The sequence below is a fragment of the Pogoniulus pusillus genome, chromosome Z (genome assembly GCF_015220805.1).
Source record: "Pogoniulus pusillus isolate bPogPus1 chromosome Z, bPogPus1.pri, whole genome shotgun sequence".
NCBI lineage: Eukaryota > Metazoa > Chordata > Aves > Piciformes > Lybiidae > Pogoniulus > Pogoniulus pusillus.
The window spans coordinates 7828922-7856490 of record NC_087309.1 but is presented as its reverse complement, the minus strand read 5'-3'; the positions used below and the strand labels follow the sequence as shown (position 1 = coordinate 7856490).

General features: G+C 37.8%; 1 protein-coding gene across 2 annotated transcripts in view; it reads right to left on the bottom strand.

Moving 5' to 3' along the window:
• The window catches only part of RICTOR (RPTOR independent companion of MTOR complex 2), a 90976-nt gene that overhangs the window by 17901 nt on the left and 45506 nt on the right, over positions 1 to 27569 (bottom strand). The window contains exons 11-31 of one of the 2 annotated variants that reach the window (XM_064176449.1): positions 26417 to 26499; positions 25241 to 25328; positions 23163 to 23253; positions 22957 to 23023; positions 22777 to 22857; positions 22248 to 22348; positions 21167 to 21329; positions 20424 to 20546; positions 18742 to 18788; positions 16285 to 16420; positions 15548 to 15747; positions 14451 to 14577; positions 8599 to 8763; positions 8070 to 8146; positions 7881 to 7959; positions 6924 to 7033; positions 5796 to 5883; positions 4975 to 5067; positions 2640 to 2746; positions 1887 to 2116; positions 95 to 1124 (exon numbers count right to left, since the gene is read on the bottom strand). In XM_064176449.1, the coding sequence (XP_064032519.1) occupies positions 95 to 1124; positions 1887 to 2116; positions 2640 to 2746; positions 4975 to 5067; positions 5796 to 5883; positions 6924 to 7033; positions 7881 to 7959; positions 8070 to 8146; positions 8599 to 8763; positions 14451 to 14577; positions 15548 to 15747; positions 16285 to 16420; positions 18742 to 18788; positions 20424 to 20546; positions 21167 to 21329; positions 22248 to 22348; positions 22777 to 22857; positions 22957 to 23023; positions 23163 to 23253; positions 25241 to 25328; positions 26417 to 26499 (3286 nt within the window). The remainder of the gene's footprint in view (positions 1 to 94; positions 1125 to 1886; positions 2117 to 2639; positions 2747 to 4974; positions 5068 to 5795; positions 5884 to 6923; positions 7034 to 7880; positions 7960 to 8069; positions 8147 to 8598; positions 8764 to 14450; positions 14578 to 15547; positions 15748 to 16284; positions 16421 to 18741; positions 18789 to 20423; positions 20547 to 21166; positions 21330 to 22247; positions 22349 to 22776; positions 22858 to 22956; positions 23024 to 23162; positions 23254 to 25240; positions 25329 to 26416; positions 26500 to 27569) is intronic. The other variant, XM_064176450.1, reaches the window with a different exon arrangement.

Genomic DNA, 27569 nt, shown 5'->3' with positions numbered 1-27569 from the left:
TAGCTGAGATGGGAAAAAATGCCACAGCAATTTAATAATAGATTTATCTTTCTCTTAGAGTTTTCAAGTAAGAAATGAGCACATTATGTCTTACCGGCTTGGGGTTAGCCGAGAATCCAGGCTGCCAGACTTCATGGTAATAGTGTCAGTAAACAGCACATCCTTTGCTGGAGATGCCAGGGCTTCTGAGTGTGACAGTGAAGGATGCATCCTTTGCTGCTGTAGGCGTTTTAGTGTAGCATAGCCAAAGGCATCTCGAGAACTTGTGTAGCTGAAGTTATAGTCAGCAAGACTTTTTATCGTAGCAAGAGAAGGAGCTTTAAGAGACTGGGCTCTTCGGGGCAGTGTATGAGAAGACCCTGGTGGTACCAGGGATACAGAGTTGGACTTTGAGAGAGGCAGGTGGTTAGATTGTGGTGTTGAACAGTGACTTGGTTTAACTGTCTTCGTGCTTACCACAGTGCTCAAGCTTCCACAGTCAGTATCTACATTTGTAGTGTCCACACCTACAGTCTCCCTTGAAGGGCTAGAACTCATTGAGCTTATGCCACTTGTTGTGGTGTCTGTGTTAAAACTTAAGCTACGACTTTTGAAATGTGTTTGTGTAGTACCATCCCCTATCAGCCTTTCTCTGCTGGTGTTTTCCCGGTGAATTTCATTTCCAAGACCTTTTGGCAGCTTTAGATCATTCTCTCCGATACTTGGGGTACTATCAGTATCTTCCATGTGCTTACTTCCAACAAAGGAAGTTTCTAATCTTAAAGTCTGGATTTTAGGAACTTTGAAAACAGGGTTGAACTCTTCCCCAGGAGGAAAGTCTATGCCACTTGAAGGTTCTGTTACTGTACGATTTCGCCTAGGGCCTGATTTACTGTCAGATGATGTCAGCTTTCCTCCCTTTGGATCACTGCTACTTCTGTGTTTCTTATTAGGCAAAGTAAGAGAGTTTAGGATGCGATTTTTCACAAGTCTGCTAGAAGAAAAGAAAGGAAAAGGACTACGGTCTTTGTCCTTTGAAGGTCCAGGTCTGTCACACAGTACTTGTTCTGCATCTTCATTAATATCTAGGAAAAATGTACTAGTGGAAGTACTACCAAAGCGGTCGTCCTCCATGATGAACATACCTGGAATTACATGAGACTTTGTCACTGAAAATGGACATTCCTTCAAAACATATAAACTGTGGTGAGAAACAGTGAGCAGTTCTACTGAAGACGAAAGTGCAAGACTATTGCTGACTTACTACAAATTAATGTTTTTTTTCTGCAGAACTTAGCAGTGTAAATGAAGTATCTCAAGTACTTGAGCTGAAGGTCTTGTTGCTTTGAAAGATAAGTCACGCTATCTTATTGCAGAGTAAATACCCAGCTATTAGGATTACAACCAATTCATTCCCCTTCAGTGACATATAAATATGGTATATTTCTGGATTTAGACTCCAAATGTCCATAGCAAAGTTAAAATGCATTAGATGCACGAAATATACATAAATTTAAATACAGCAACACTGTGTGTGTACACACAGAATACATGTATTTATATTCTGGAATATTCCTTTGAAGGACAAGCAACTAAATGTATTGAAGCATGCAGATTTCTGCTGAGTATTCCACCAAGCTGCTGTGATTCAACATAAAAACTAGTACATTTCTTACTTCTACAACAAATGCAAACCTAAGACACATTCTCTTCCCTCTCATTTGTCTGCATTCTCACTGAATGCACAGAACTCTCCGTGCTTGCACTGTTCTTTCCTGCACTAATACCTTCACATAATTTACCTGAACCTCATCTTGATGACAGGTTGTTTAAGACTATCAAAATGCAGTTATGTGGTAGGTTTGCAGGTGTTTGCTTTTTATTGTTTTGTGGTTGTTGTCACTTACTTGAAGGAGCAGATTCACTTTCACTGTTATGCCTAGAACTGGTGGACTCAGAGTTCAAGCTAAGAGTGCTGGGTATAGAAGAAAGTTCATTGCAAAGCTGCTCCATGTCATCAGGGACCACTGGCCAAGGCTGCCTACGACTGTGTCTCACTGCATCCCAGTTGTAATGCTTCAAAATGTCACATCCTTGCTTAGTTTTGGCTATCAGGCCGAGCACGTAGACACAGGTTCTGTATTTGATGTATACATAGAAAAAAAGACCAAAAACTATAGCATGTAATTTCTTTTGAAAAAAAAAACAGTTTCAAACCAATTCAGCATAAACTTCACAAAACTGCCAAGGGGCTTTTTAATTCATATATTAAGTAGGAATGTGCCTTTAAAAAAACCCACACGGACAGAAGCAAACTCCAAAGCCAAATATTAACACTTTAGCAATATTAGGCAAAAGATCACTTATGCTTTAAGAGATTAAAATAAGACAGAAGTAGCAAATATTTTTAATTTAAAAAAGCAGAAAAGTAGTATGTATCTTTTTTCATAGGTTTCATTTGCATACTGCATTTTCTTTCAGACTCCCTATGCAATTCTGCCACTGTATAGGATTGAGATTGACACTTTAATCATCAATGATCTTTAACAACTTATTTCCAGGTAAATGCAAAATTGTACTCATGTCAATTATATAAGGCTATCTGAAAACCTATAGCAACTATCATCTGTAAATTTTACATACAAATCAGACATACATACCCTCTGACAGAGAGAACTTCACAATGTTGGGCGAGTGCCATTATATCAGGTATCACATTCTCCTCCTGAAGTAAGTTAAGACCCCAATTTGATGATCCAATATTGCCCTGGAATAAAAGTTTGTTAAGTAAGTTTTGATTTGTATGTCATCTGCAGTACTATCAGTGTAAAGCTTTCAACACATTTGTTTGCTGTTAGTACAGTTTTTAAGACCTATCTTCTCAAAGAAATCCAGAGTCAAGTACCCTTGCTGGCATTTCTGGGCAAATGCAAAAGGTTACTCATCACACTACATGTAACACCTAAAACTGCACTCAGTTAACTACTCTATGTTCTTTGCCTTACCAATTCTACTCCTGTTGTGGTAGGCCTCATAGGCCCAAAATAGGCTTATCCATGTCCTGCCGTGCCTAGGCATGTTTTTCTGCTCTACCTGTAATTCTCTACTGCCTTCTGCCACAGAGCAGAAAGAGCTTGGGCCCAGCTACTGGGCAAACGGCACACTGGCCTCAAGCAGAATTTGATCGCGGAAATAGTCTCTTCCAGTTCAATGAATGTTTCTGTATTTTGCTGGTTATATCAGATGTAGATATTATCCACAGAATGTTTCCATGACCATGTAAGAACCAAAATATTATTAAAATTAATGGTCAGGGGTGGCAGAGAGCTCTGAATATTAACTTTGGAAAATATCATCTCACAGAAATTAATTTCCCCTCCCCAACAACTCCATCCAGCAGAATGATCTTGGTTCATTCATTTTTTACATTCCCCTTGCGCAGTCCTTTTATTACACACCTACCTACAACATAGAATCACACAGTCATAGAATCAACCAGGTTGGAAGAGACCTCCAAGATCATCCAGTCCAACCTAGCACCCAGCCCTATCCAATCAACTAGACCATGGCACTAAGTGCCTCATCCAGGCTTTTCTTGAAGACCCCCAGGGACGGTGCCTCCACCACCTCCCTGGGCAGCCCATTCCAATGCAAATCACTCTCTCTGTGAAGAACTTACTCCTAACATCCAGTCTATACTTCCCCCAGCACAACTTGAGACTGTGTCCCCTTGTTCTGTTGCTGGTTGTCTGGGAAAAGAGACCAACCCCCGCCTGGCTACAACCTCCCTTCAGGTAGTTGTAGACAGTAATAAGATCACCCCTGAGCCTCCTCTTCTCCAGGCTAAACAGGCCCAGCTCCCTCAACCTCTCCTCATAGGATTTGTGCTCCAGCCCCCTCACCAGCTTCGTTGCCCTTCATGCCAGTAACAGTCACTTTGGATACATCTTCTAAAATAAACTTTGGGGAAGACAAGAAAGAAGGAGATACTGAGGTGGCAAAGTAAATTTAGCAATGTAGACTGGATAGACACACACTAGGTTGTTGTCTATTTCAGGTATTGGGGTTGTCATGTATATATTCACATGTGTCAACAATGGCAGCAAGCGTTCCTCCAGGTGCTAGTTTGAAGCTAGCTAGAATGTTTTGGTGAGAAGAACTAGATTACAGCCTGAGAAAGAAAAAAAATGGTGATGTCTACTTCCCTCATAGGCTTGCTGAGATGTATAAAAATATAAGCCAAAACATAGATAACACACTCAGCATCACTCTCACTTGGGCTGCTGGATGAGCTGCATCTCTCTGACCTCACCCTCCATTTTGGACTAACCCACTTTGCTTCCTAACCCCCCTGGCCGAACCTCCATTCTTCCTTGGGAGTGGGGTATGGTTGAGAGGGGTAGGGGCAAGGTGAAGGGGCAGTTGAGAGCCCCTCCTGGGCACTCAGGTTTCTGGGAGGGCTGATGTGTTTCTGTATTACCTTTTACCTTGTCTATTTCTGTCTATCACTGTATAGACTGTAAATATCTGCTTGTCTTTTCTGCTAAGCTGTAAATACAAGCTTCATTCCATTTCCAGAGCCAGCTGAGTCTAGTCTGGGTGATTTCTAAAGTGTGGGGGGCAGAGAACACCCAAACCACCACATTCCAGAAACACTGAATCTTGGGCCAGTACAGTAAAGACATTAAAGTCACATGACAAGAACTGGCAACTACTGGTTCCATACTAATATTGCTGCCACATGTAATAGTTCTTCTTTAAATTGGTAAGAAAGTTAAAAAAAAAAAAAGAATGACTATTAAAAACCTCAGCAGAAAAAAAAGACATTCAGTGAATCATTTTCAACTATAAGTTTGATTAGGTTATAGAATGCCAACTTGAAAAAAAATTCACACATCTCAATTAATGATTTTATGGGACTTTGCTTACTTATTTCAGAACTAAGAGTCATAGAACTGCAAACAACAGCAAAAAGTTTGTAGATTTATTACTAACCAAGGCCCAAAGGGCTGCTTTCAGCTGCTTAATTCCTTCCCATTTATCCAGCACTGGTGAACGAACAGTGTAACTTAGATCTGTGACAATACTCTGGAGGAGAAAGACAGAATTTAAAAAAATAAATATTCTTCATTAAAAAGTAAAAGAAGCCCTCAAATATTTTTAACAAAAGGTAAAGCATAAATCTGAAGTATGCACCCTATAGCAAACAGCAGCACTTCCAGAGTAATAAGCATAAATTAACATCAATCCTAATGCAAGTAAAAAATTTTAATGTTACCACTGAAAACATCAAGATAATTCAGATCTTAAAAATATAACAGCCTGATCAGACTAGTACACTGCAATATATAAGCCTTCTCTTGAATTAAGTGCAGTTGAAAAGTTCATTACATCATCTTGCAAACTCATGTTTAAAATGAATTCATTTAAGCAGCTATGAACTGGCTTTTCAGGATATTAGAGAAAGATTTTATTCCCTCATCTTCACGTTTTTGTCTTGTCAACATACAACTCGGCCACATAAACTGATAAGTTACTTCTATTTGTGAACTCTTTTCCATTTTAAGATTTTGCTAGCCTTTTTAAGAAGAATAGTCCAAGGTATTTCTCCAATATTTCAGTAGGAGGAAGGAATTTTATGTGAGATTGGATGGCCAAGACTGTCTTCACAATTTTTTGATCCTATATAACTTAAGCCATTCATAATCAACTTATTTTGCAAAGTCTATTCAAATTCCACCTCTTTTAAAACATGCTTTAAAAAGGTTGCAGTACTCTCTGAAACTTTTCAAGTTATTAACAGTAGTTATCCTCACCTGAGACTCCAATAAGTGGCAGCCTGTTTTATGGTGCACCAGCTGGCCGTAGAGGTGAACTGGCAGGTAGACGTGTGGTCTCTGTAATCTGGTTTAAAGAGAAATGATGCTTTCAGATGCTCTGTCAGGTACTCTTGAAATTACACTGCACTGTAATGAAATGAGTTACTCTTGCGTGTAAGATGAAAGAGAGGTCTTTTACGGAACGCAGGGAAGAGTATTTCAGTTAGGAGTGACTTACAACAATCAGCTACTCCAGTGCTCAACCAACTCAAGGCTGGTCAAAAGTTAAAGCATGTTACTAAGGGCACTGTCCAAATGCCTCTTAACACTGACAGTCCTAGGGCATTGACTGCTTTTCTAGCAAGCCTGTTCCAGCGGTTCTCTGATAAAGAAAAGCCTTCTTATATTCATTTTGAACCTTCCCTGAACCAGCTTTGAACCAGTCCCACACACCCTAACACTACATAACAGGGTGAAGAGACCACCATTTTTTTCCACTTCCCCTCTTCAGGAAGCTATAGAAAACAAGGACACAGCTACAGCCCACTTCTCTCCAAACTAGAGATGTCTCAAGTCTTCAGCCACTCCTTCAAGAACATTCCTTACAGCCCTTTCATCAACTTTGTTGCACTCTGGACACATTGTAGGACTTTCACACACTTCGTAAGTTGTAGGGCGCACAACTGTACACAGTATTCAAGGTGAGGCTGCACCAACACTGAATATAGTGGGTAATAACCTATTCTGCCTGGCTGTTTATGCAGTCCAGGATGCTGTTTGACCCCCACTGGATGTCAGGGAACACCTCATTCATACTGAGTCTGCTGTTGACCAGTACCCCCAGATCCCTTTCTGCAGAGCTGCATTTCAGCCACTCTTCTCCCATTTTATACTTGTTCCTGGTATTACTCTATCCTGAGTGTAGAATCCAGCATTTGGACTTGTTAAATCTCATCCCACTAATTGCTGTCCTGTTCTCCAATCTATCTAGATTCCTCTTCAAGGCTTCTTGTCCCTCCAAAGAGTCAACAGCACCAAACAGTTTCATATCATCATAAAAAGAGTTTAAGCCTTTCTCATCAGTTCCACCAGCTTACACCCAAAGGCACTACTTCCCAAATCTACCTTTGGTTGCTCCTACGAACATAGTTATCCCCATCAATAGGTTTGCGGTATGTTGTAAGTGCTTCATTGAGTTGTTCTTCAATCAGTTCAACATACTTTAAGTTATATTCCTAAAAGAAGACAAGGTAAAGTTTGACACTACATTGAGTGGTTTATGTTTTATAGCACGGTGCTTTACAAGGAAGGAATAGAGTCCCCCTGAATTTCTTTATGATCTCAAGGTGAGGCTCACCGAAATCACTACATTTCATACGTGCAATGAATCTGCAGAGTCAGCAATTAATTCCACAACTATTTCACTGAATTTGTTACAAAAGTAAAGTGGGAAATAGTGCACATCTCATTTTAACCTGAATAATCTCCAAAGACCACTACATATTTCATTATTCCTAGAGAAGTGACAGCTCTTAAGTTAGTAAAAAAATCGCCAACAGGAATGAGACCATGCAGTTGTAATCAATTATGAAAACAAAATGCATGAGAGTTTTATTCTGTTTATAACTACTAAGCATTTTTCTCAATAATTTTTTTTCTGTTCACTGTCTAACAACACAAGCTAATTCATCTTCATGAGCTGTGGATTTAACCTTAATCAGCAACAACCAGAAGTAACAGGTCATCTTGAAAGATGGTATGCCTTTGAACACTTCTCTAGAGAAGGTACTACAGAACAACCTATTTAAAATCATTATGATTCTGAAATACTTGCTGAAATATCAGGAGTATGTAAAAGGCATGGATCATCAAAAGCACTCACATATAGAGGACTTATGGAACTGTTAAGACCCTGTAAATCTTTTTCAACAAAATTAAGTTGCTGAGGCAATAAATGTATCTGCATTAGCAATAAATGTATATAAGTGTTCAAAAAAAAATTTAAATGCTCTTTAATCTTCCAAACCTACATGTTTACACCCTGCCTCCTCCTAATAGCAAGTATGATATTTTTAGCATTACCTTTTGCCACTTTTCCATTTGTTTTGTTACATAACCTCTTTCATTTAGATATGAAAACCCCTTTGGGATGGACAGAAATCTGTAAAGTAACATCAAGTGGTTAGTACTCCACTTAAATCACATAGTTTGAACAAAATTAAACACTTACTTGTTTTCAGTGTAAAGTCAAACAGCATAATCAACATTTACCTTAGGAGGAGAAGTAAACCCTTGTCTCCAAGATGAGAAAGAGCTGGTTTCATTTGGATAAGAGCATGAAGATTGGCCTAAAATGATCAAAAACACAGAAGGAGTACATGAGTATTACCTAATCCTACCAAAGACAATTGCAACACTCTACTAGCAATAAAGCACCAAGGTTTTCATAATAGGAAGTAAAAAACAGCACTAACCTCATCTCATCATTATCCATTTTAGATATTTTCTGTCATTAAACATTACTTCATGAAAAATAAAATGGTCCAAACAGCTGAACTAGTCTGAATTCATATTTAAAAGCAGGCATAACACAGAAGCAGTTATTTTTCTGCCATTAATACTGTGGTATTTTCAGCAAGGGGAAGGTGTGTCTATAAAGTATTATTGAGTCCATCAATGACAACCAAGGAAATCACCAGTATCTTCTTGCATATTTTACTTTGTTACTGGAGGAAGTGGTGTGAAATGGCTTACAGAGTCACATACTAAAAAGAGGTTGAAAAGGGAATAGGATGCTCACCTTGTCTTCACATGCCTCATCTAGAATATCAAGTGCCTCAGAAGAAATGGTTTTATTTTTGTCATGTAACTGGGTCACCAGTAACTCAATCCCCCAGTTGCTGAAGAACTCTACATTTGCTCTCAGTAACACTCTTAAGTGTTTTGTTGCATATAACCTGCAGCTCTGCGAAAACCAAGGAAAATATTTTTCTTAATAGAAGAAAAATAGCTAACGTAGTGAGTGATGTATCATTTTAAAGAATACAAGTACCATAATTTACAGCATGCAACTGTGATGCACACTCTACCTATTAAAACTACCATCTATTAGAAAGTTACTTTCTGTCTTATTGAATGGGAAATACGAGTTTGAGATGACAAGTAATACAGTTACTGCAAGTCTTCTTGAAAAGCTGCTATCAGTCAGTCATTCATTCACTGTGACAGCACCACACAAAATCATAAAGAAAAGTACATAGTACATGGTCAGTGTACTTTCATGTATGCAGTGTTCTGCCAAAAAAACTGTGACAAGTAAATATTAGAACTTCTGAGGAATTTATTTCAATAAATTTGAAATTGTTTCCCAAAATTATCTGGTCTTCAAAACATCTCTGAAAGCCTTTTAAATAGAAAAATGTTATTTTCCCTAAATAAGACAGTTTCCCAACACTTAGCTTATTATTATGAAGTTCTCCAAGTGACAGGAGAAAGAAGTAAATACCCTGCCATTTCCTGAATACATGCCTGCTGAGTGAATGGCATAAACTGATTAATGCAATTTTCTGTGAGGAAAAAAAAAAGGCACACAAAATAGACATAAATAGGCTTAATTGGCAAGAATTTGCAGTGATTCTGGTGTAAGCACAGAAGAATTCTGACAATGTAGGTTTACTACGAAAGGTGTTACCTATACTTGTCTAAGTGTAGCTGGAGTGAAAAATTTATTAGGTGCCTAAATATTTCTTCAGGTATTTAAACTCTAATCTTTAAGGCTGTGGTATCTATAAGCAAGTAAATTTTCTGTAAGTTGAAATAAACCTATGTAGAGATACATGTCGATACAAGTACTTCAAGAGAGAAGCTGAACTGGATAGCATCGAGGTTAGCAAAATCTTTTGGATTGCTGTTTTTCCTCCAGAAGTGTTAGGAAATAGCTGAAGGATAGGGGACATGAGTCCCTAGAATCTTTTGTACGATCAAGTCTGAGGTCTGAGTGTATTGAAACGCAGTAAGCCGCAGTAGTGTATGTGATGAAGCTCAAAGGCATTTGTCCTTGAGCCTTCTGATAAACAACTTCCGCAGGACTGTGTCCAGATAGAAAGGGAAGCTAGCTGCATGTAGGAGGACCATGCAAATTCCAACCTTTAGATGCTCCAATCACTAAATAGCAGTACTAAAAGGCATTCTGGGTTGGCACTAACATGTACACTTGTGCTCTCAGTATAAAAGCCTGATGCTCGCAATAAAACTTTGGATCGCCTCGCAGCTAACTCATATTGAGTCGTCTCTTGATTTTCCCAAATCCCACCTCCGCACAGAAGTACCTGGCAAGCAGGGCCTGAGAGGAGTGTGAAATGTGAACGTTTCAAAAATTGTGTCTCAGTGTTTCACCTTCAAAAATCATGTGCATATTTTTACTTATTCACTGTACATTGGCTTGTCTTTGGAAGGGATGTAGGAATGACGTAACACACATCAAGATAGAGCGCGGAACAGTGATTTGCAGCTCTGACCTGTTTCAGATGCCCTGCATCCTTTTAGAGGACTGTTTTGTACAAGGCATAGACAATCTGCAGCATATTTGAACAACATAATAGAAATTTTATCAAAATGATTACCTCATTCATTAAACTATGCATTAAGCCTAAAGAATAGCACAGTAATAGGAAACCAGAATTCAGCATCATGTAGTTCAAGCATTAAAATCTCTGTATAAAAATAAATCGTTGTTACTGCTATAGCTACACTAACTGTCATAGAGAAAACAAGAAATAACAATGTTCACTTCCTGAAGTACTTCCTGAACATGAATTAACCTATCTAGATAGCTAGTACAGAATAAGGACAATTTTAATTTTCTGTTTGGAGAAGGAAAGATAAGAAGCAACTCATGACTCCCATGGGACAATAAAATGGCAAATAAAATTCACTGCAGATAAATCAGGAACAGTGAGGGAGCTGGAGTTTTTCAGTTTGTAGAAGAGGCTGAGAAGAAACCAAACTGCTCTCTACAACTTCTTGAAAGGAGGTTGTAGCACGGTGGCTGTCAGTCTCTTTTCCCTAGTACCATGTGATAGGACTAAAGGAAATGGCCTCAAGTTGTACCAGAGGAGGCTCATATTGTGTATCAGAAGAAACTTTTTCAATGAAAGGGTTATGTAACAATGGAATAGCCTTGCCAGGTAGGTGGTTGAATCACCATCCTTGGGAGGTGTTTAAAAGAATCAGATGTGGTGCTAAGGGACATGGCTTAGCAACAGACTTGGTAGAGCTAGATGATGGTTGGACTCTATAAAGGTCTATCCAGTCTACAAAGTTCTGTGATTCTAAGTGAACAGAACAAAATGCATCAGCTTTATCACTAGATAAATCCACTACAGGTTGACATCCGAAGACTGTGTACAGTTCTGGTTCTTCTATCATCATCAGAAAGAACAATTAGAAAGACAGAAGGAACAGCAGAAGTTTAAATTTTAAGTAATGTGAAGGTATGGAAAAGGGTCTCAGGTCTCAAGGGATGACTCAGACCAAGATGTTCACACTTCAGACCCAGGGCTGCAAAACCACTCTGTATATCTCAGAATAGAGTGGTGAAGCCCAGCATTCCTTTTCCCGATAAACAAAATCCTGGAATGTTTTTAATTTAGATGAGAACTGACAGGAAAAAAAGTGCAGAGGATATCTGAGTAAGCAGACATTCCCCTCTAGTCCTTGTCCATGAAATACGTGAAAAACAGATAAAGCCCTGTTCTAAAACTGTCAGAAGATTCTTACTTTTACTATTAAATGGCTTTGAGATCCTTAGAAGTGAAGAAAGAAGTCAGAGGTCACTATGCTCAGCTGATATACAGGGCTTAGCACAGAGTGATACATACAGCTTAGTGCAGATGGCAGTAGATGTAGAGTAAGTTCACTGCTTAGCCACCTATAAGAAGAATTTTTAGGTCATGAATGGCAGCACTTGTGGGCATGTTAGCTACTCTGTTGTTCCTACCATAAACTGGCAGAAAGGCAGCTGAGGCAGTACTAATTTGCTTTAGCATGAATGATCAAAGCACATCTGGAAGTAGGTTAAGATGTGCTTCCGCTTCAGTGATCTGCAATGATATTGCTCTGTAAATGTTTTCATTGTACACAGTCAACTCAAAACATTACTGTCCTGTTCTAACACTACGTCAGCTACAGAAATGACTTTTCTTTGTTCAGAGATATTTGCAAACACCAAACAAACCTGCTTTATAGTTCTGGGTAGCTTCAGAAGGTGTATGAGGCTATAATCTCAGTGAAAGCAGTAAAAGGAGAACCTTCAGCTGTTGTAACAAAGCGTTATGGTATTTCATTAATGAACATCTCAGGGAATTAAAACTTCCGAAAGGAAGAAGAGGTAATGGAGATGTTTTTTCTCCTGTACAAAACTCAGCTTTTCAGTGATTTTATCCAGTCTTGGTTAGTTTTGTTTTTTTTTAACAGAATATGGAACCCAGAGGCAGTATACAAAACTAAAAATCACTATTTTTCTTATGGACTATTGTTTTGGTTTAAGCCCAACCAGCAGCTAAGCTCCACACAGCCACTTACGTAAAACACCGAAGGTTGAGATAAGGAAAGTTTAAGACAACAGCAAACAATGAAGGAACAACATGAATAAAACTCACAGAGTAGGTACGTCACACAAGTGATATAAAATGCAACTTGCTCACTTGACAGGAACGTTGCGTGCCAAAACCCACTGTTCCTGCCTAGGCCAGCCCTGTCTTTAATACAGTGGACACAACACCATTACTGTAGCAAATATTCCACTGGCTGGTTCAGCTGGCTATCCTGCATGGCCCCTCCCAACATCTTGTGTGAAATTATCACACACAGTATCACAGTATCATCAGGGTTGGAAGAGACCCTACTCTAACTGAAGCCAGGACAATTACGAATACACACAAAATCTTTCAGAGGCTTACTACACAGCCTCCACTCATATCATGAGGTCCTTATCAGAAATCCTTGAAAAGGGAAGGTGAAAAGGCTTGTAAGTGCTGTATTTACATAGAATTGCATGGGTTTTTTTAATACCAGTGTTCACTTGTCCAAGACAGCAGAATGTCACTTCTGGTAGTACGTACAGCAAGTGGTAAAAACTGAACGAGTATCAAATCTTTCCTAAACTGATTAAAAGATATGAATAAATTTTCTTTCACTGTTGACAGTGCTATTTCCAGACTGTAAAATTCACAAAATGGCAGATATCTTTCTCCACCACCTGCAGAGCTACTTCCAAATTACTGCTCAGGCAGTGGAATTTCCCATGTAAATACCTACGAGTTCAGTATTTCCATACTCTTTAAGGCATTTTAACCCCTTGAAACTATTTCCAGTTTTAAAATCTGGAAGACACTTGTGCTTTGTCAACTGAAGTAACAGAAAAAATTACCCAAGTACACAATCAGAATAATCAAAAGGGTTTATCCTTTGGATTAGCTCTGAAAAACTTTGATCTTCTATTGGAAACATAAACACCAGAAATGCCGAAGACAAGAACGTTGTTTGAGCGACGACACTGGCAATGCTGTGTACAACAAGCATTGCCAAAAGGTTCTTTTGACAGGTCAAATTCTAGTCTTTTTGTCAAGAAGTCCTCAGTAAATTCTTGTCTGCAAAAACCCCATCAATTCAGTTTCCATCATAAGAATAGATGGGGTTGGGCATACAGTAAAACAGGAGAAGAATCTAAGGAAATAAATAAATGTTACCGAAGTATGTAATCATCTGCTGTTTCATGCAGCAAACAGACCCATTTCTTCAGGCTAAGACAGCTCGTTTTAGTTGTGATTCTACTACTTTTCAAGATTAAATATACAAAATACCTCCCTGTAAATTCCAAGAATGCCAAGCAGGTCAACTATTTAAAGAAACAAAATACCCTGAAGTAGTCTTATCCACCTCTCAGGGCTCACCGTGTTTCACAAAGGAAGTTAAGCTCTGCTTAAGAGGTCCAGAGTATGTTTTCATTGTTTTTCAGTATATTACTGTAAAAGATTAACTTACACTTGCAAGTAAGATTCAAGGTTTTGTAACTCTTGCATGTGTTATCATAATTTCTCCTTTTTTGCTTTAAAGAAAATATTGAAGGGATTGCCATGGTATTGCAGTATACAAAAAAAAACCCAAAAAAAATCAGGGTACAGTCTCATGCAGTGCGACACTGAACTCTATATAGTAAGAATTTATGTTACAACACATCTCAGCCATGAGCTTGAGATCATTATGGTTAGAGACCTGATAAACCTGCAAGCACAATTAGCATTTTTTGGGGGGAGTGGTGTGCATGTGTGAAATGCCTTCACGATTTCTTCGGGATTATCCAATGACCTAAATCATAACAGCTGCATTTCATCTATGCGTTTGAAGACTGTAGCCACCTTCATATGTGACAGAAACCTCTACCTGAGTGACTGAATTTCTTGAGTATCAGTTCAATACACAGTCTGAAATTCTAAGCAAGTTAAAGAGAGACGTAACTGGGAGCTTAATTTCTCTGAATACAAAAATAAAAACCTTTCTGGATATATAATACCTTAAAAATAGTCACCTTGAATAATAAAACAAATGTCTAGTGACAAATAAGAATGTAAAGTTAAGTTGAATTGAACTCACATCAGTGGCTGCTGTCAGGATTTTAGAAAGGATAACTCGTGCTAACCCATCTCTGCTGTAATCCAAACTAGAAACAGTCAGTTTTAACAAGTGATCCTGGTTCTTCAAAGAACAAAGATTAAGAAGACTGGGAAGGAATGAGAGGGAATTAAAAAAAAGAATTAGTGTTTAAACCAACTCAATTTCGTATTTTGTTCAATTAATAACTTAAACTTAAATACTTTGAATTTCAACTTTCTTTTCTACAAACACAGAATACGAAGTCAGCTCTCATACGAAACAGATCAACTTTAGACTGGTACAACTGCTAAAGTCAAACAAGGACAAAATGCACTGAACTGCAAAGAGAACAATCCTACCCTATTTTTTATAATTGCTTTGTAATAATTTTCCCAGTATATATTCAGTGATTGTTAAGTACAAAAACTGACGTTCATAAAGCTCTGTGGACAACTTACTTCACTGAATAACATTCTGTGTATAAAGCCTGACATTAATTAATCCTGTTAACCATCTAAATTTTGTTGTAATACAAGTTTTCTGAAGCCAGTAAACAACCTGAATTTTGATAATCAAGGCTTACTTAAGACATTTCTTTACATTAGAACACCTTAATTTTTGTTTACATTTTACTGCATTTAAAATAAACTGATAGTAGCCACTATCCAATTTTCTCCCAAAAGGAGTTTGTAACTGAACAAAACGTTGAGCTTCAGAGCTTCGCTCAAATATACTGGACTGAAGTTCAGGTGCAGCATGCATCACTACAGTATAGTATCTGCCAGTTTGGTGGTTTGTATGGTTTTTGGTTTGGTTTTCATTTGGGTAATACTTATTTCAGTCTTTTGAGTACAGCATCATCCCTCTTGATACTGATTTCTGTCAGCTGCTATTGTGTGACATGAGCACCTCTATCTGTTCAGTAATGACAGATTAAACCATCCCTTCTTAAAAAGCAACCTGTAAACCCTCAGAACTGGGGGACTTGACTCACAAGGAAATCAAAAGGACTTCCCAGCTTTACAGTAGTTCTCATGCAAGTTACAATTTTCATAGCTACTACACCCATGAACACAACTCAGAATAAAAACACTCACCACTGAAACACGTTACATTTTTCAAGCATTTTCACTCCATGAGGGTGGCAAGAGAGAGTACCAAAAAACAGAAAGTAGTGCTGGCTAAGGGTATTTAGTAACCCATTATTTTGAAGACTACGTTCAGGTTTCATTCCTGATGAAGAGTTGAGCCAATGTACAATATCTTTAACCAATTCCTCCAGGTAACCTTGCCCATCCTAACAAAACAAAGAGTAATAACATTTACTAGTAACAGAATTTGGCCTCTCTGCTGAAATCCATCATTTCACGTTTCTGAAAATGTACATACACAATACAGTCAAAAAATAGAAATGCTGTCTGGAAAACAGAGTAAAGAAAAAGGTTCAAAGCAAATAAAAGGAGTCTAGCTTGGAGACATCGTAAGACCAGTTCTATTCTTTCCACGAAAAGGATTGTTCAATGACATTTTCTTCTGTCCTTAGGCATGAAAGTATTTAGCATGCGAGAAGAAATCAGAGAAAGGAAGGATACACATTGCAATATTTTTCTAAATTTTCAATCCTTAAGGTGCATTTAACAAGACATCTAACCGAACACAGTCATCTTCCTTAAAGTCTCATTTACAATTCAAGATTCCAAGTTATATCTCTTAATTAGACTCATCATTTTAGATCTAACACAAGTCTACTTAAGTCTTTACTAAAAGGTTCTTCTGTAAGTGCCATACAGGACAACTCATTCTCCCTCCAGTCTTGTAGCCAAAAATTTCTTACCTCCTCTGACTCAAGAAGAAATTCAGTAAACTGACAACCCACCACAGTCAGCTGCTTAGCCTTGGCATAGTCCAGATCCAAGTTGGCATACAGTTTACTGCTAGGCTTGTAAAAATACAGCAATCTCCTTACAAACCTATGCAAAGTAAAAACAGATTTTGACATTTTTCAGTATGACAATGATAGTCTCAACACAGAAAATAATGGTGGTAGAAAAGGTATGTTATCATTATATCAGCTTGTGGGGAATGAATTCTCAAAACTTATTAAGAGTAGAAGATAGCAGTGAGCAGTTTCATAAATAAGCAAAGGAAGTAAAAATCTGTATGCTCTTGGAAGCCATGGCTTCTTCTCATCCTCATGCTTACAATTTACTCTGAAGTAATTCATCTTGTGTTGAGTTTCAAAGATTATACCATCTAGACTTACAAATTGCTAAAAAAAAAATCTGTGACAAGAGTTTCCTTCACCTCTAACAGTGGTGAAGGTATGTTAACAGTTAATTCTATTATGAAAAAACATTTTTTTGTTCTGCCAGGAAAAGATTGTGTTTATTCTGCAGCAGTATTTCCATTCACCTTACTTAAGTACTGATGTAGCTTGATACAGTGATTGCAATGTCCTCTCACTCAAGACTTTTTGAAATAATAGTAATGATCAATATAGGTTGAGGTTGCACTGCAAGAACAAATATTCAGCAAAGAGCTTGCCCTCTTCAATTCTTGCATCAAAAAATAAACATACCTTTGTGCCTTAAAATAACACAGGAAGTTCTGTTTGAAGGTAGCTATGTCAAGCATTAATAAAAATTTAATGGAAACACTACACTATTACTTAAGAAAAGTAAGCCACTACTGTCAACTCCAAACACAGGACCAACTGAAAAGGAAATCTCAGGACTTCTTTAAATGTCAGAAAAAATACTGGGTTATTAGCAATAGACACACTCTATACATTAACACAAACATTTAAACAAGTGTGTATATATGCATAATTAATTGTGTAATTATGTAATTAATTTAGGTATATACATGTGTGTACACACATTGCATTAACTGTCATTATAAAATTAAGTAATCTACATAAAAGCATCTAGAATACCACTTTAACATCTGCAAGATCATCAAAAGAACACTTTTAACAGTAAACAAAATCAAATTACAGAAGGACAACACCTGTATTTTACACTTAAAAAAAAAAAAAGCATGAAAATCTTCTATGATCAGGAATGAAACTAAAAAGGTTTAGGACTTAATTAGTTAAACAGGAGCAACACCACTTCAAAGCCATTAAAGCATCTTACCAAAATCCCAGTAAAAGGATTAATGAGCTGTATAAGTTTTACACTGGTGCTAGATTTTCTCAATTTATTTGGAATTACATTTAGGCACTGAACATTGCTTCAAAGCAGGACAAAAGGAACACTGTCTCACACATAGGTAGGTACAGAGAGGGTACAAGTATCACAGCTGGGACTGCAGACATTGCTTTAGCGAAGTAATGCTGTAAACCCACCAGGTTTGGAAAATACAAAATACAGATTGGCAAGTAATGCTTCGGGAAACAAAAGAAACACCCCCCACCCCCACCCCACAGAAAACAATCAAACAAGAAAAAGCAGATAATAAAAAGAAAAATACAAACTCAAAATTAAATTACAGCTGCAAGTACAAAGCAACTAACGCTTATGTTAGTAATACTTTACAAAAAGTAGCCTCATTCTTTTTAGTGAAAATTTTCAATGGAGCAGCAGAAGCATTTTTGCCTATGTTTTAGCTTTATTTTAATCATCAAATTCATACAGAAGCAGCTTACCGTGCCCACAAATGCAGAACTACTATTCAGAATAATTCAATCAAATATTTCTGAAATGTGTATTTTAAAAGGCTATCCAAGAGCCAATTAGCAACACTTCTATTTGCACAGTAAAGAAAAAATATCTTAATGCCAACAGGTAAGAAAGGAACCAGAGCTGTACTGGTGTTTTGTTTGTTGGGGGGTGGAGTTTTATATATTTTTATGGTTTCCTTTGCCATTAAGATCAACTTAATAAATTCCCTTTGGTTTTTTTTTGATGAAAACTGTAACTACATAACTGTATGACTCTAAACCTACACTGCCAAAGATACGTTAAATGCTGAGACCAAACACGACTGTATGGAATATCAAAGAGGCAATACTTTAAGGTTTAAAACAAAATAGTGTTTGCAAAGCTAGTATGATTCTTGAGAAAATATAGAAAGTATCTGTGCATGGAAAAGAAACTGCTGGTATTTAAAGAGGTGTTAAATTTAAGGCAAACATTGCATCTTAATTATCTAAATTTTCATTTTTCTGCTTTTCAATAGGTTACAGCTTTAGAAATGTGACATACCCCAGGAGTAGTTTATATTGCAATACGAAAACTCAGTTTTTCCAGATTTTTCTTCAAAAGAAGTCTATATAATTTTTACATACCTGTGCAATTGTTCATCTTTATAGTTCCTTAGATTTACATTTGGCCACTAGAAGAAAACAGCAAAAATAGCATTATATGAAACATGTATATCGGTCCTTGATTAGTCACCAATATTGACTTATACTTCTTATAGTTACCTAATAAGAAATCTAAGCTTTCTGCTATCTAATGTTACCTATAATATACCCTTTTATTGAAAAGCCTACATTTCTTGCTCCAAGAATGATTTTTTTTCTATAGAACAGGCTCTGTGTACAAGGCAACAACTCTAATGAAAACAGCACTCTGCGTACAGCTAATTAAAAAATAAACAATTTTACTCCGTTTCTCTCTCCAAATAAAAAAAAGTGATTTGCATAACAGGGAAATAATTTTGTTGCTGCTTTCATTGTTGATCAGATTTGTTTAAAAATAATTATTATTTTCATACAGATCACTTAAATACTTCTTATTAAAATGGTACTTCAACTCCCCGGTTGATACTTCAGAAGATGTTTAAAGAATGATCATATGAAGAGTGCTCTCTTATGTATCTATTCTTCTTTCTTATTTTCCTCTGTTTTTAGAGCCATCCCTTATCTCTGTGGTTTTAGATTTATTTTTGTTGTTACTACTAACTATCTTCTTGCAAAGGACAGTAACAAGTGCATGAAACATTCTTCCCTAAGCAACGGAATTCTACACTACCAACTGGTATACTATTAGTACATCATTAGTAAAACCAACTGTACTAGTGAAAGTGCCAAACAAAGTATGAGCCCTATATAGTCAACAACAAGGTAACCATTTTTCCATCCTGATCACTTTTGCTGCTCTTTCCACAGCTTAGACAGTAAAATGAGCAAGTGGAAAAAAGGAGCCACTATGGGATCACCTGAGAGGTGAGGTGGTTAGAAAGCTGATGCTCCACAGCTGTAAGGCAGTGACAAAGACAAGAGGGAGGTGAGATAGCAAAGTCCAAACACCAGAATCTGCATCTCGCTCATTCAAGGACTAAATATGGACCACTGTGCTAACACCACCTGTGCTGGTGTTTAACAGTTTAACAGGAACAGAAGTGGTTAGAATTAAACCAGAAAAACATGTAACCTCTTTCAGAAACATTTCTGATGTTGAGACATTAGCAACTGCTTGACAGGACACTAGAAAATATGAGAAACAGTTTGACTTGAATTTCAAGTAGAGACCAAACACCTTAGCACTTCAGAAATTCATTAACAGTGATATTTTGAAAAGCAGTTTGTTGATAATACTTTAAATACTGAATCAAAAGCTTAAAATACCAGCTGATATGGTACTTAATGAAAAATCTGCTATGAAACTGAACAAGGCATTATCCCTGTGTAGTCTGAAGTGAGGCCTAAAGTACCAGCAGCTTTAAACTCGTTACAGCTAACCCTGTAAGGCCTGTTTCTATACAAATGAAGTTATATACAGAACCTAATACATTCTTATTAAGAAATTTGTGAATTTAACATCTGTGTTTTCACATCTAGTTTATGGTTTGTATACAGAGACTAGCAGCACTGATTAAAAGCCACAAGATCCTTATTTTCTGAAGTAAAACAGGTTATGAGATGCACTATGGAATAAATACTACAAAATCAAGGTTCACAGGTAAAATAGAAACCTTTTTTCCAAACAATTAAAGCAATGAAAATTATGTCCTTTTTAAGCATACCTTCAATATGGTCCCAATTAGATTCCAATTCCAGTCCAGGTTCTCTTTATGATTCAGAACTTGGCTGTCTCGAAGATTCATTCCAAGTGCTTCTTCTGTATCCTGAAATACAGAAATGGAAAACTACAGGTAGGTTTCCTTGCATATTTTTTTTCAGTCTTCTCACATGATGTGTTTGCTGTTTATATAATCATTAAAAAGGTGCATTTGCCTTGCATTAAAAGAACAAGGGGACACAGTCTCAACTTGTGCTGGGGGAGGTCTAGGCTGGATGTTAGGAGGAAGTTGTTGGCAGAGAGAGTGACTGGCATTGGAATGGGCTGCCCAGGGAGGTGGTGGAGTCACCGTCCCTGGAGGTGTTCAAGAAAAGCCTGGATGAGGCACTTAGTGCCGTGGTCTGGTTAATTGGATAGGGCTGGGTGCTAGGTTGGACTGGATGATCTTGGAGGTCTCTCCCAACCTGGTTGATTCTATGATTTGAAAATAAACTGCATTGTTACAATGCATTATGAATCTAATAGTAAGAGATCACAACTGATCATAAAAACTTTAAGAAATTAAAATTTCTAGAAATGCAAAGAATACTCAGAAGTATATAAAAGATACAGTAAATTAAACAAATTACTGGAAAGGAATTGTTTAAGTTACTTTCTTATCAAATTCAGAGCTAAGCTTGGGAGCAGGATCTAAGTTTCCAAAATATAAAGTCAAATTCAATTTTGAAAAATAAAAAACTTTAATACCTTTAAAATAAATATGTCTTTCTGCACACGGTACTGATCCCTTTTTTGGTGTGTTGAGATAGCTTTCTGAATAATATGATCTAAGTGGAGGCTGTAAGGTTTAGGTCCTCTTTTCTTCATCTCATGAAAACGTTTTAAGCAGTTGAGTGCGGCACTTGCTCGACTGATAGAAGAAAAAAGTACCTTCAATCAGTATTTGGTAACTGCCATCCAAATGAAACATACCACTGCTGCATCTTGAGTAAATAAACATAACTCAGAAAAAAAATGACCAACTATTTCAAAACAACAGTCTAAGATTTTCACACATCCATAGGCCTGACTTGTACCAAAACTAAACAGAAGTTCTCTCTTCAGTACTAGAAATTAAGAAACGATCTTACTGACACCTTTCTTTATAGTGTGCAGTTAGCAGTGTCTATGTCAGTTCAAACAACATCATCTTAAACTTTGCAATAAGAGGGGCCACAGCAGACCAGTTTTCTGCAGCAAAGATGAGAGTTGAAGGGGCTATAGCTTAAACTCTAACTAGCCAATTATTTCTTGTCATTTCTCTCCTCCTCCCTACAAGAGGGTGGCTAGGAGTATCAGTACTATGTTTCCTGCTCTTTATATCTAAAGAGTTCAGCAACAGCATGCAACAAGTTTTCCAGGAAAAGATAGGAAGTAACAAAAATGACAGCTAACAATGGCTGAAACAGATGATTACAAAGTAGGGGCAGCAGAAAATAAACTCTGATAAGCAAATGAAACAAAGGAGTCCAAGCAAGCCTACCTTCTTTACCATAAAAATAATTCTAATAGTGTAGGAGAGTGTTTTTATTTCAAATTATCTTCAAATATCTTTGAATTTGGTCATTTGTCTAAATTGTATCAATTTAACAGGGCTTAGTTTTTCAAAGCATGAAACAATAGACAGTAATGATCAAAACAAAAATGCCAAATAAAAGATGCTACTACAAATCCACTTTCTTACAACAAAAAATGGGAATTCTCATGCTATTAGATATGTTCACGAGTACAAAAAAGTGAAGAGTAATGTAAATGTTTGCTTTTAAGTGTAACTTAGAACTTAACTTACAGTCTTTTCTCTTTCATGATGTCAAAAGATGCTGCCATATTCATTAGCGTTGGTAAGCAGTGCAGGTGATGGCTGTGAGAATGAGGAAGAATTGTATTTGCCTAAATAAAAACAAGACTAATTAGAACAGGATCACAATACTTTCAGATATCTCTTCACGATCAAGATTGAAAGAATTTACTACTTTAACAAATTTCAAATGCATGACCACAAAATTCTTTTGCATAATGGTCAGATCAATAATTACATGTACTATTTTGAATATGAGATTTAACTGAAATGCAATTTAATTTAATCTGAAATACAACTGAAAGTAATTTAAGATAGTCTCAGCCTTCTCATCTGTATGTCTGCATTTGGTGACTTTTAAAGTGGTAATATGCAAAAGTATGCAAAGCATGATATTGCCTCATGTCATGCATAAAAACACATCTAAAATTTGAAATGTGATTCAAAGTGATGACTTCTACTGAAAACTTTCTGCTCAAAAAAATACTACAGCTTACTCTCAGCAAAAAGTGCTACTTACCATGTGCAGAAGCTCTCCTAAGAGAATTGTTGCTCTAACAGATACATGGTCATCACTACTCGTAATCACTTCAACCAGACCCTTCAAAAAGTTAAATGAACATTACATTTAATGTGTAACATCTTGTTTAAGTGTTTATAGGAGAAAAGTAGCAAGCATCTATTCAAAATCATTATTTACCTCTAGAAGTCCATTGGTAATAAAAGCTGAAAGCACTAAAGCCAAATAATTATCCATGAGATCAGGCCTATGGAGACAAAAAAAAAAGAAGTATGGAAATAGTTTAGAAAGCTCTTTTCTTACTGTGCCTGCAAGAAAACAACAAGCATTTTGTCAATAACACAAAACAAGAACAAGGGTTTAGACTAAGCTCATTGAAAGCTCACCTTGACCTGGCTCGATGGGGTAATACAGTTTTAGCTTCGGCAGCTACAAAGCCATCAGAAAGTCTCCAGCAGTCCTGAAACCTGCTTGGATCTAGAAGAAAATATGGACAATGGCAATTATAACATTAGATTCCATACTATTATTTTATGATTGTCAGTAAGGAATTACTCCCAAAACATGACATTTCAGATTTCAAGTTACAGAAAATTTTGCCAGAAGGGATCTCCAACAGGAAGTCTCATCTACACTCCTGAACAAAGCACAGCTAAGTTCAAAGCTAAACACTGCATCCAAATATCAACCAAGAGCAGAAAAAAAAAAGGGCATTTCCAATTCATAAAGACATTAAACAGAAAATATCCTAACACTGAAAATGTACTCAACACTGGTCAGGCCACACCTTGAGTACTGTGTCCAGGTCTGGGCTCCTCAATTCAAGAGAGAAGTTGAGGTGCTGCAACGTGTCCACAGAAGGGCAACAACGCTGGTGAAGGGCCAGAAACACAGACCCTACGAGGAGAGGCTGAGGGAGCTAGGGGTGTGCACCCTGAAGAAGAGGAGGCTCAGGGCAGACCTCATTGCTATCTACAACTACCTGAAGGGAGGCTGTAGCCAGGTGGGGGGTGGCCTCTTCTCCCAGACAACCAGCAACAGAACAAGGGGACACAGTCTCAACTTGTGCCGGGAGAAGTATAGGCTGGATGTTAGGAGGAAGTTTTCACAGAGAGAGTGATTGGCATTGGAATGGGCTGCCCAGGGAGGTGGTGGAATCACCGTCCCTGGGGGTGTTCAAGAAAAGACTGGATGAGGCACTTAGTGCCATGGTCTAGTTGAGCGGCTAGGGCTGGGTGCTAGGTTGGACTGGATGATCTTGGAGATCTCTTCCAACGTGGTTGATTCTATGATTCTATGAAAATGTAACTCAGACGTCACAAAACAGCGACAAAAATTAATGTGCTTATTGAGAAGAAGCAAGCATGCATTAAGATTCTATAATACACATTTATAACCAGAGTTTGGAGAAGAGAACTGCTGGAACATTAAAGGCTGAAGTTAGCAGCTTTTCGAATTCACACTTTTGCACTGCAAGACAAAGCAGTTCTTAAGTTTACAAAGGACATTCTTAAGTTTACAGAGAAGTAATCATAAAGATAAAAGACTTGGTCCGCTAGAGATATGATGATGCAGGTACTTGCCTTAGGAGCATTTACTCTGCCCTGGTGGGGCCACATCTGGAGTACTGTGTCCAGTTCTGGGCAACATAGTTCAAGAGGGACACAGAACTGCTTGAGTACAGAGCCACAAAGATGACAAAAGCAATGGAAGATCTCTCCTATAAGGGAAGCTTGAGAGATCTGGGGCTCTTTAGCTGGGAGAAGAGGAGACTGAGAAGTGACCTCATGAATGTTTATAAATATGTAAAGGTGCCAGAAGAATGGAGCCAGGCTCTGCTTGGTGGTGCCCAATGACAGGACAAGGGAAGGAAGAAAGCTTCATTTAAACATGAGGAGGATTTTTTTCCCTGTCAGGGTGACAGAACATTGCAACAGGCTGCCATGGGGAGCTGTGGAGTTTTCTGCTGTAGAGATATTCAAAACCTGCCTTGATGTGTTCCTGTGTGACCTGGTATAGGTGATCCTGCTCTGGCAGGAAGGTTGGACTTTCAAGGTGCCTTCCAGCCCCTGACATTCTGTGGTTTTGTGATTCTGTGAAAAGTAAGTCTGCTAAAGTACGCTGTACATAGCTAGCAGACAGATAATAAATTGAAAAGACTCAGTTTATTAAATTGTAACACCAACCAACACTTCTACACTCCTAACACTTAAAAGAAGCCTAAATTACAGTAATGTTTATACAGTCCTTTGTGTAAATGCTCCTTATGCTTCACTGCTGATTTTTTACCAACTTAAAACACTTGACATTTGATAAAGAATCTGACTTCAGACAAATCAATTTAGTGATGAAACAGTTAATATTGATATAATTTACAATAATACAGGGGAGACACTGAAAGGTACAAGTTTGTGCAAGAATTTAACTGACAGAATTCATCGGTGAATTGGTTTGGAACACTTACCTACACTGAGAAGTGCCTCAATAAATTCTTCTGCAATAACAGGGAGAGGAAGGCGAAATATATCATAGAGAACTTCAAGCAGACCTCGCTACCAACAAAAAAAAATCAAAACAAACAAAACACACAACAGGAATTTTACAGATTTACAAAAACTGTCCTTTTGTTCATTATCAATACTGAAGACGAGACTTCTATGTTGTGCTAATATTATTTGTTTCACTGTTTGTTTAGTTAGTAATATGCTTATTTTCGTAAAATGAAATAATCTGGAGAAGAGGAAGGTTAAGGGCTTGTTTAGTTTAGAACTATGTCACAATGTACTCTACAGAAGTTCAGGCTACCTGATTTACAGGGTTTTAGAACAGTTCATGCTGCACCATCAACCTCTTGGTTTGATAGGTCATTGGGAAAAAATAATATTTATCTTTGATTCAACACTGATTGCTATGCTTTAAACTCATAACTGCAGTCACTCTGTACTTGCTTTGACTTGTCAGAGTAAAAGTTAATTTATGTGCTTTTCTCTATTCCCCCCTCTCAGACACAGAGGTGCTTCCATTTTCAAGAATTTCATACAGGCACTGCAGATGTGGAATTTGAGGGTCAAATGCATCGAAATGCTTGAGTGTGTCCAGAGAAGGGCAACGAGGCTGGTGAGAGACCTTGAGCACAGCCCTACGAGGCAAGGCTGAGGGAGCTGGGATTGTTTAGCCTGGAGGAGGCTCAGGGGTGACCTTATTGCTGTCTACAACTACCTGAGGGGTGGTTGTGGCCAGGAGGAGGTTGCTCTCTTCTCTCAGGTGGCCAGCACCAGAACAAGAGGACACAGCCTCAAGCTACGCCAGGGGAGATTTAGGCTCGAGGTGAGGAGAAAGTTCTTCACTGAGAGAGTCATTGGACACTGGAATGGGCTGCCCGGGGAGGTGGTGGAGTCGCCGTCCCTGGGGCTGTTCAAGGCAAGATTGGACGTGGCACTTGGTGCCATGGTCTAGCCTTGAGCTCTGTGGTAAAGGGTTGGACTTGATGATCTGCAAGGTCTCTTCCAATCCTAATAACACTGTGATACTGTGATAACTGACACCAGTGTTTAACTATTTTAACAATTTAATGTTAAGAATACATTAAACAAAATAGGCAGTATTTTTCCTACCTCAGTAAAAAGTGTTTACTACCTACCCGTATTTCCATATTTGGTATACAGAGTACCCCAATAAGAGACTGAATCCCAGAATTTCCAGGTTTACACAGGCTGATAATACCTATAAAACATTAGAAACATAATAATGCTCCCTCATTGAATGAAAGAAATAGTATTAGACACACTGACAATTTTGAGTTCCATTTGTAGCACAAGGACAGATGACAAAAATTATGAACTGTAAACATTTTCTCCTTCATTTTCTCCTTCTCTTACTTTCCAATTGATTATATTTATTTACAGTTTCTAATCACAAAGCCTGTTCTCTCCTTAAAATTTTAAGCTGCTTTTGCACTTTCTACTGTGATCAGTATTTCCAAATTATTTACAAAACCAACACTTACATGGAAGAAAAGGTAAAGAGCAGACAAAGTTGTCAGTAAAGAATGCAACAAACCCAAAAAATCTGCATCAGCTTGGCAGAACTCTAAGAACTTTCTCCATCAAAAGTTCCATCTTAACAAGTTTATCCAGTTTGAGTCTGGGGAGAATTCTAAGTAGCTACTTCAAACATACGTGCAATAACATTCTCTATGCATGGTTTTAAACCATCTTTTCCTAAAAGACAAGTGCTCATCTAAGTTTACACACAGTAAATTTAGCTTTGTATAATCTGGTCCTTTTATACTGCATTATTACTCAACTATTTTAGTATTTCAAGTCAGCCAACATGGACAGTGACAATGAAGCACCTTCAGCAAGTCTGCCGATGACACCACGTTGTGTGGTGCAGCTGACAATGGGAGTGAAGGGATCCATCCAGAGGGACCTAGACAGGCTGGAAAGGTGTGAACAAGCCAACCACATGAAGTTCAACAAGGCCAAGTGCAAGGTCCCGCATCTGGGTTGAGGCAATCTCAAGCACCAATATATGCTGGGCTTGAAAGCAGCCCCGGCAAGAGGGACTTGGGGGTGCTGGTGGATGAGAAGCTCAATATGAGCCATAAGAGTGCTCTTGCAGCCCAGAGAGCCAATCAGATCCTGGGCTGCATCAAGCAAAGTGTGGCCAGAAGGTAGAGGGAGGTGATTCTCCTCCTCTACTCTGCACTAATAAGACCTCACCTGGAGTACTGCATCCAGTTCTAAAGCCATTACAAAAGGGATATGGATGCATGGGAAGGTGTCTAGAGA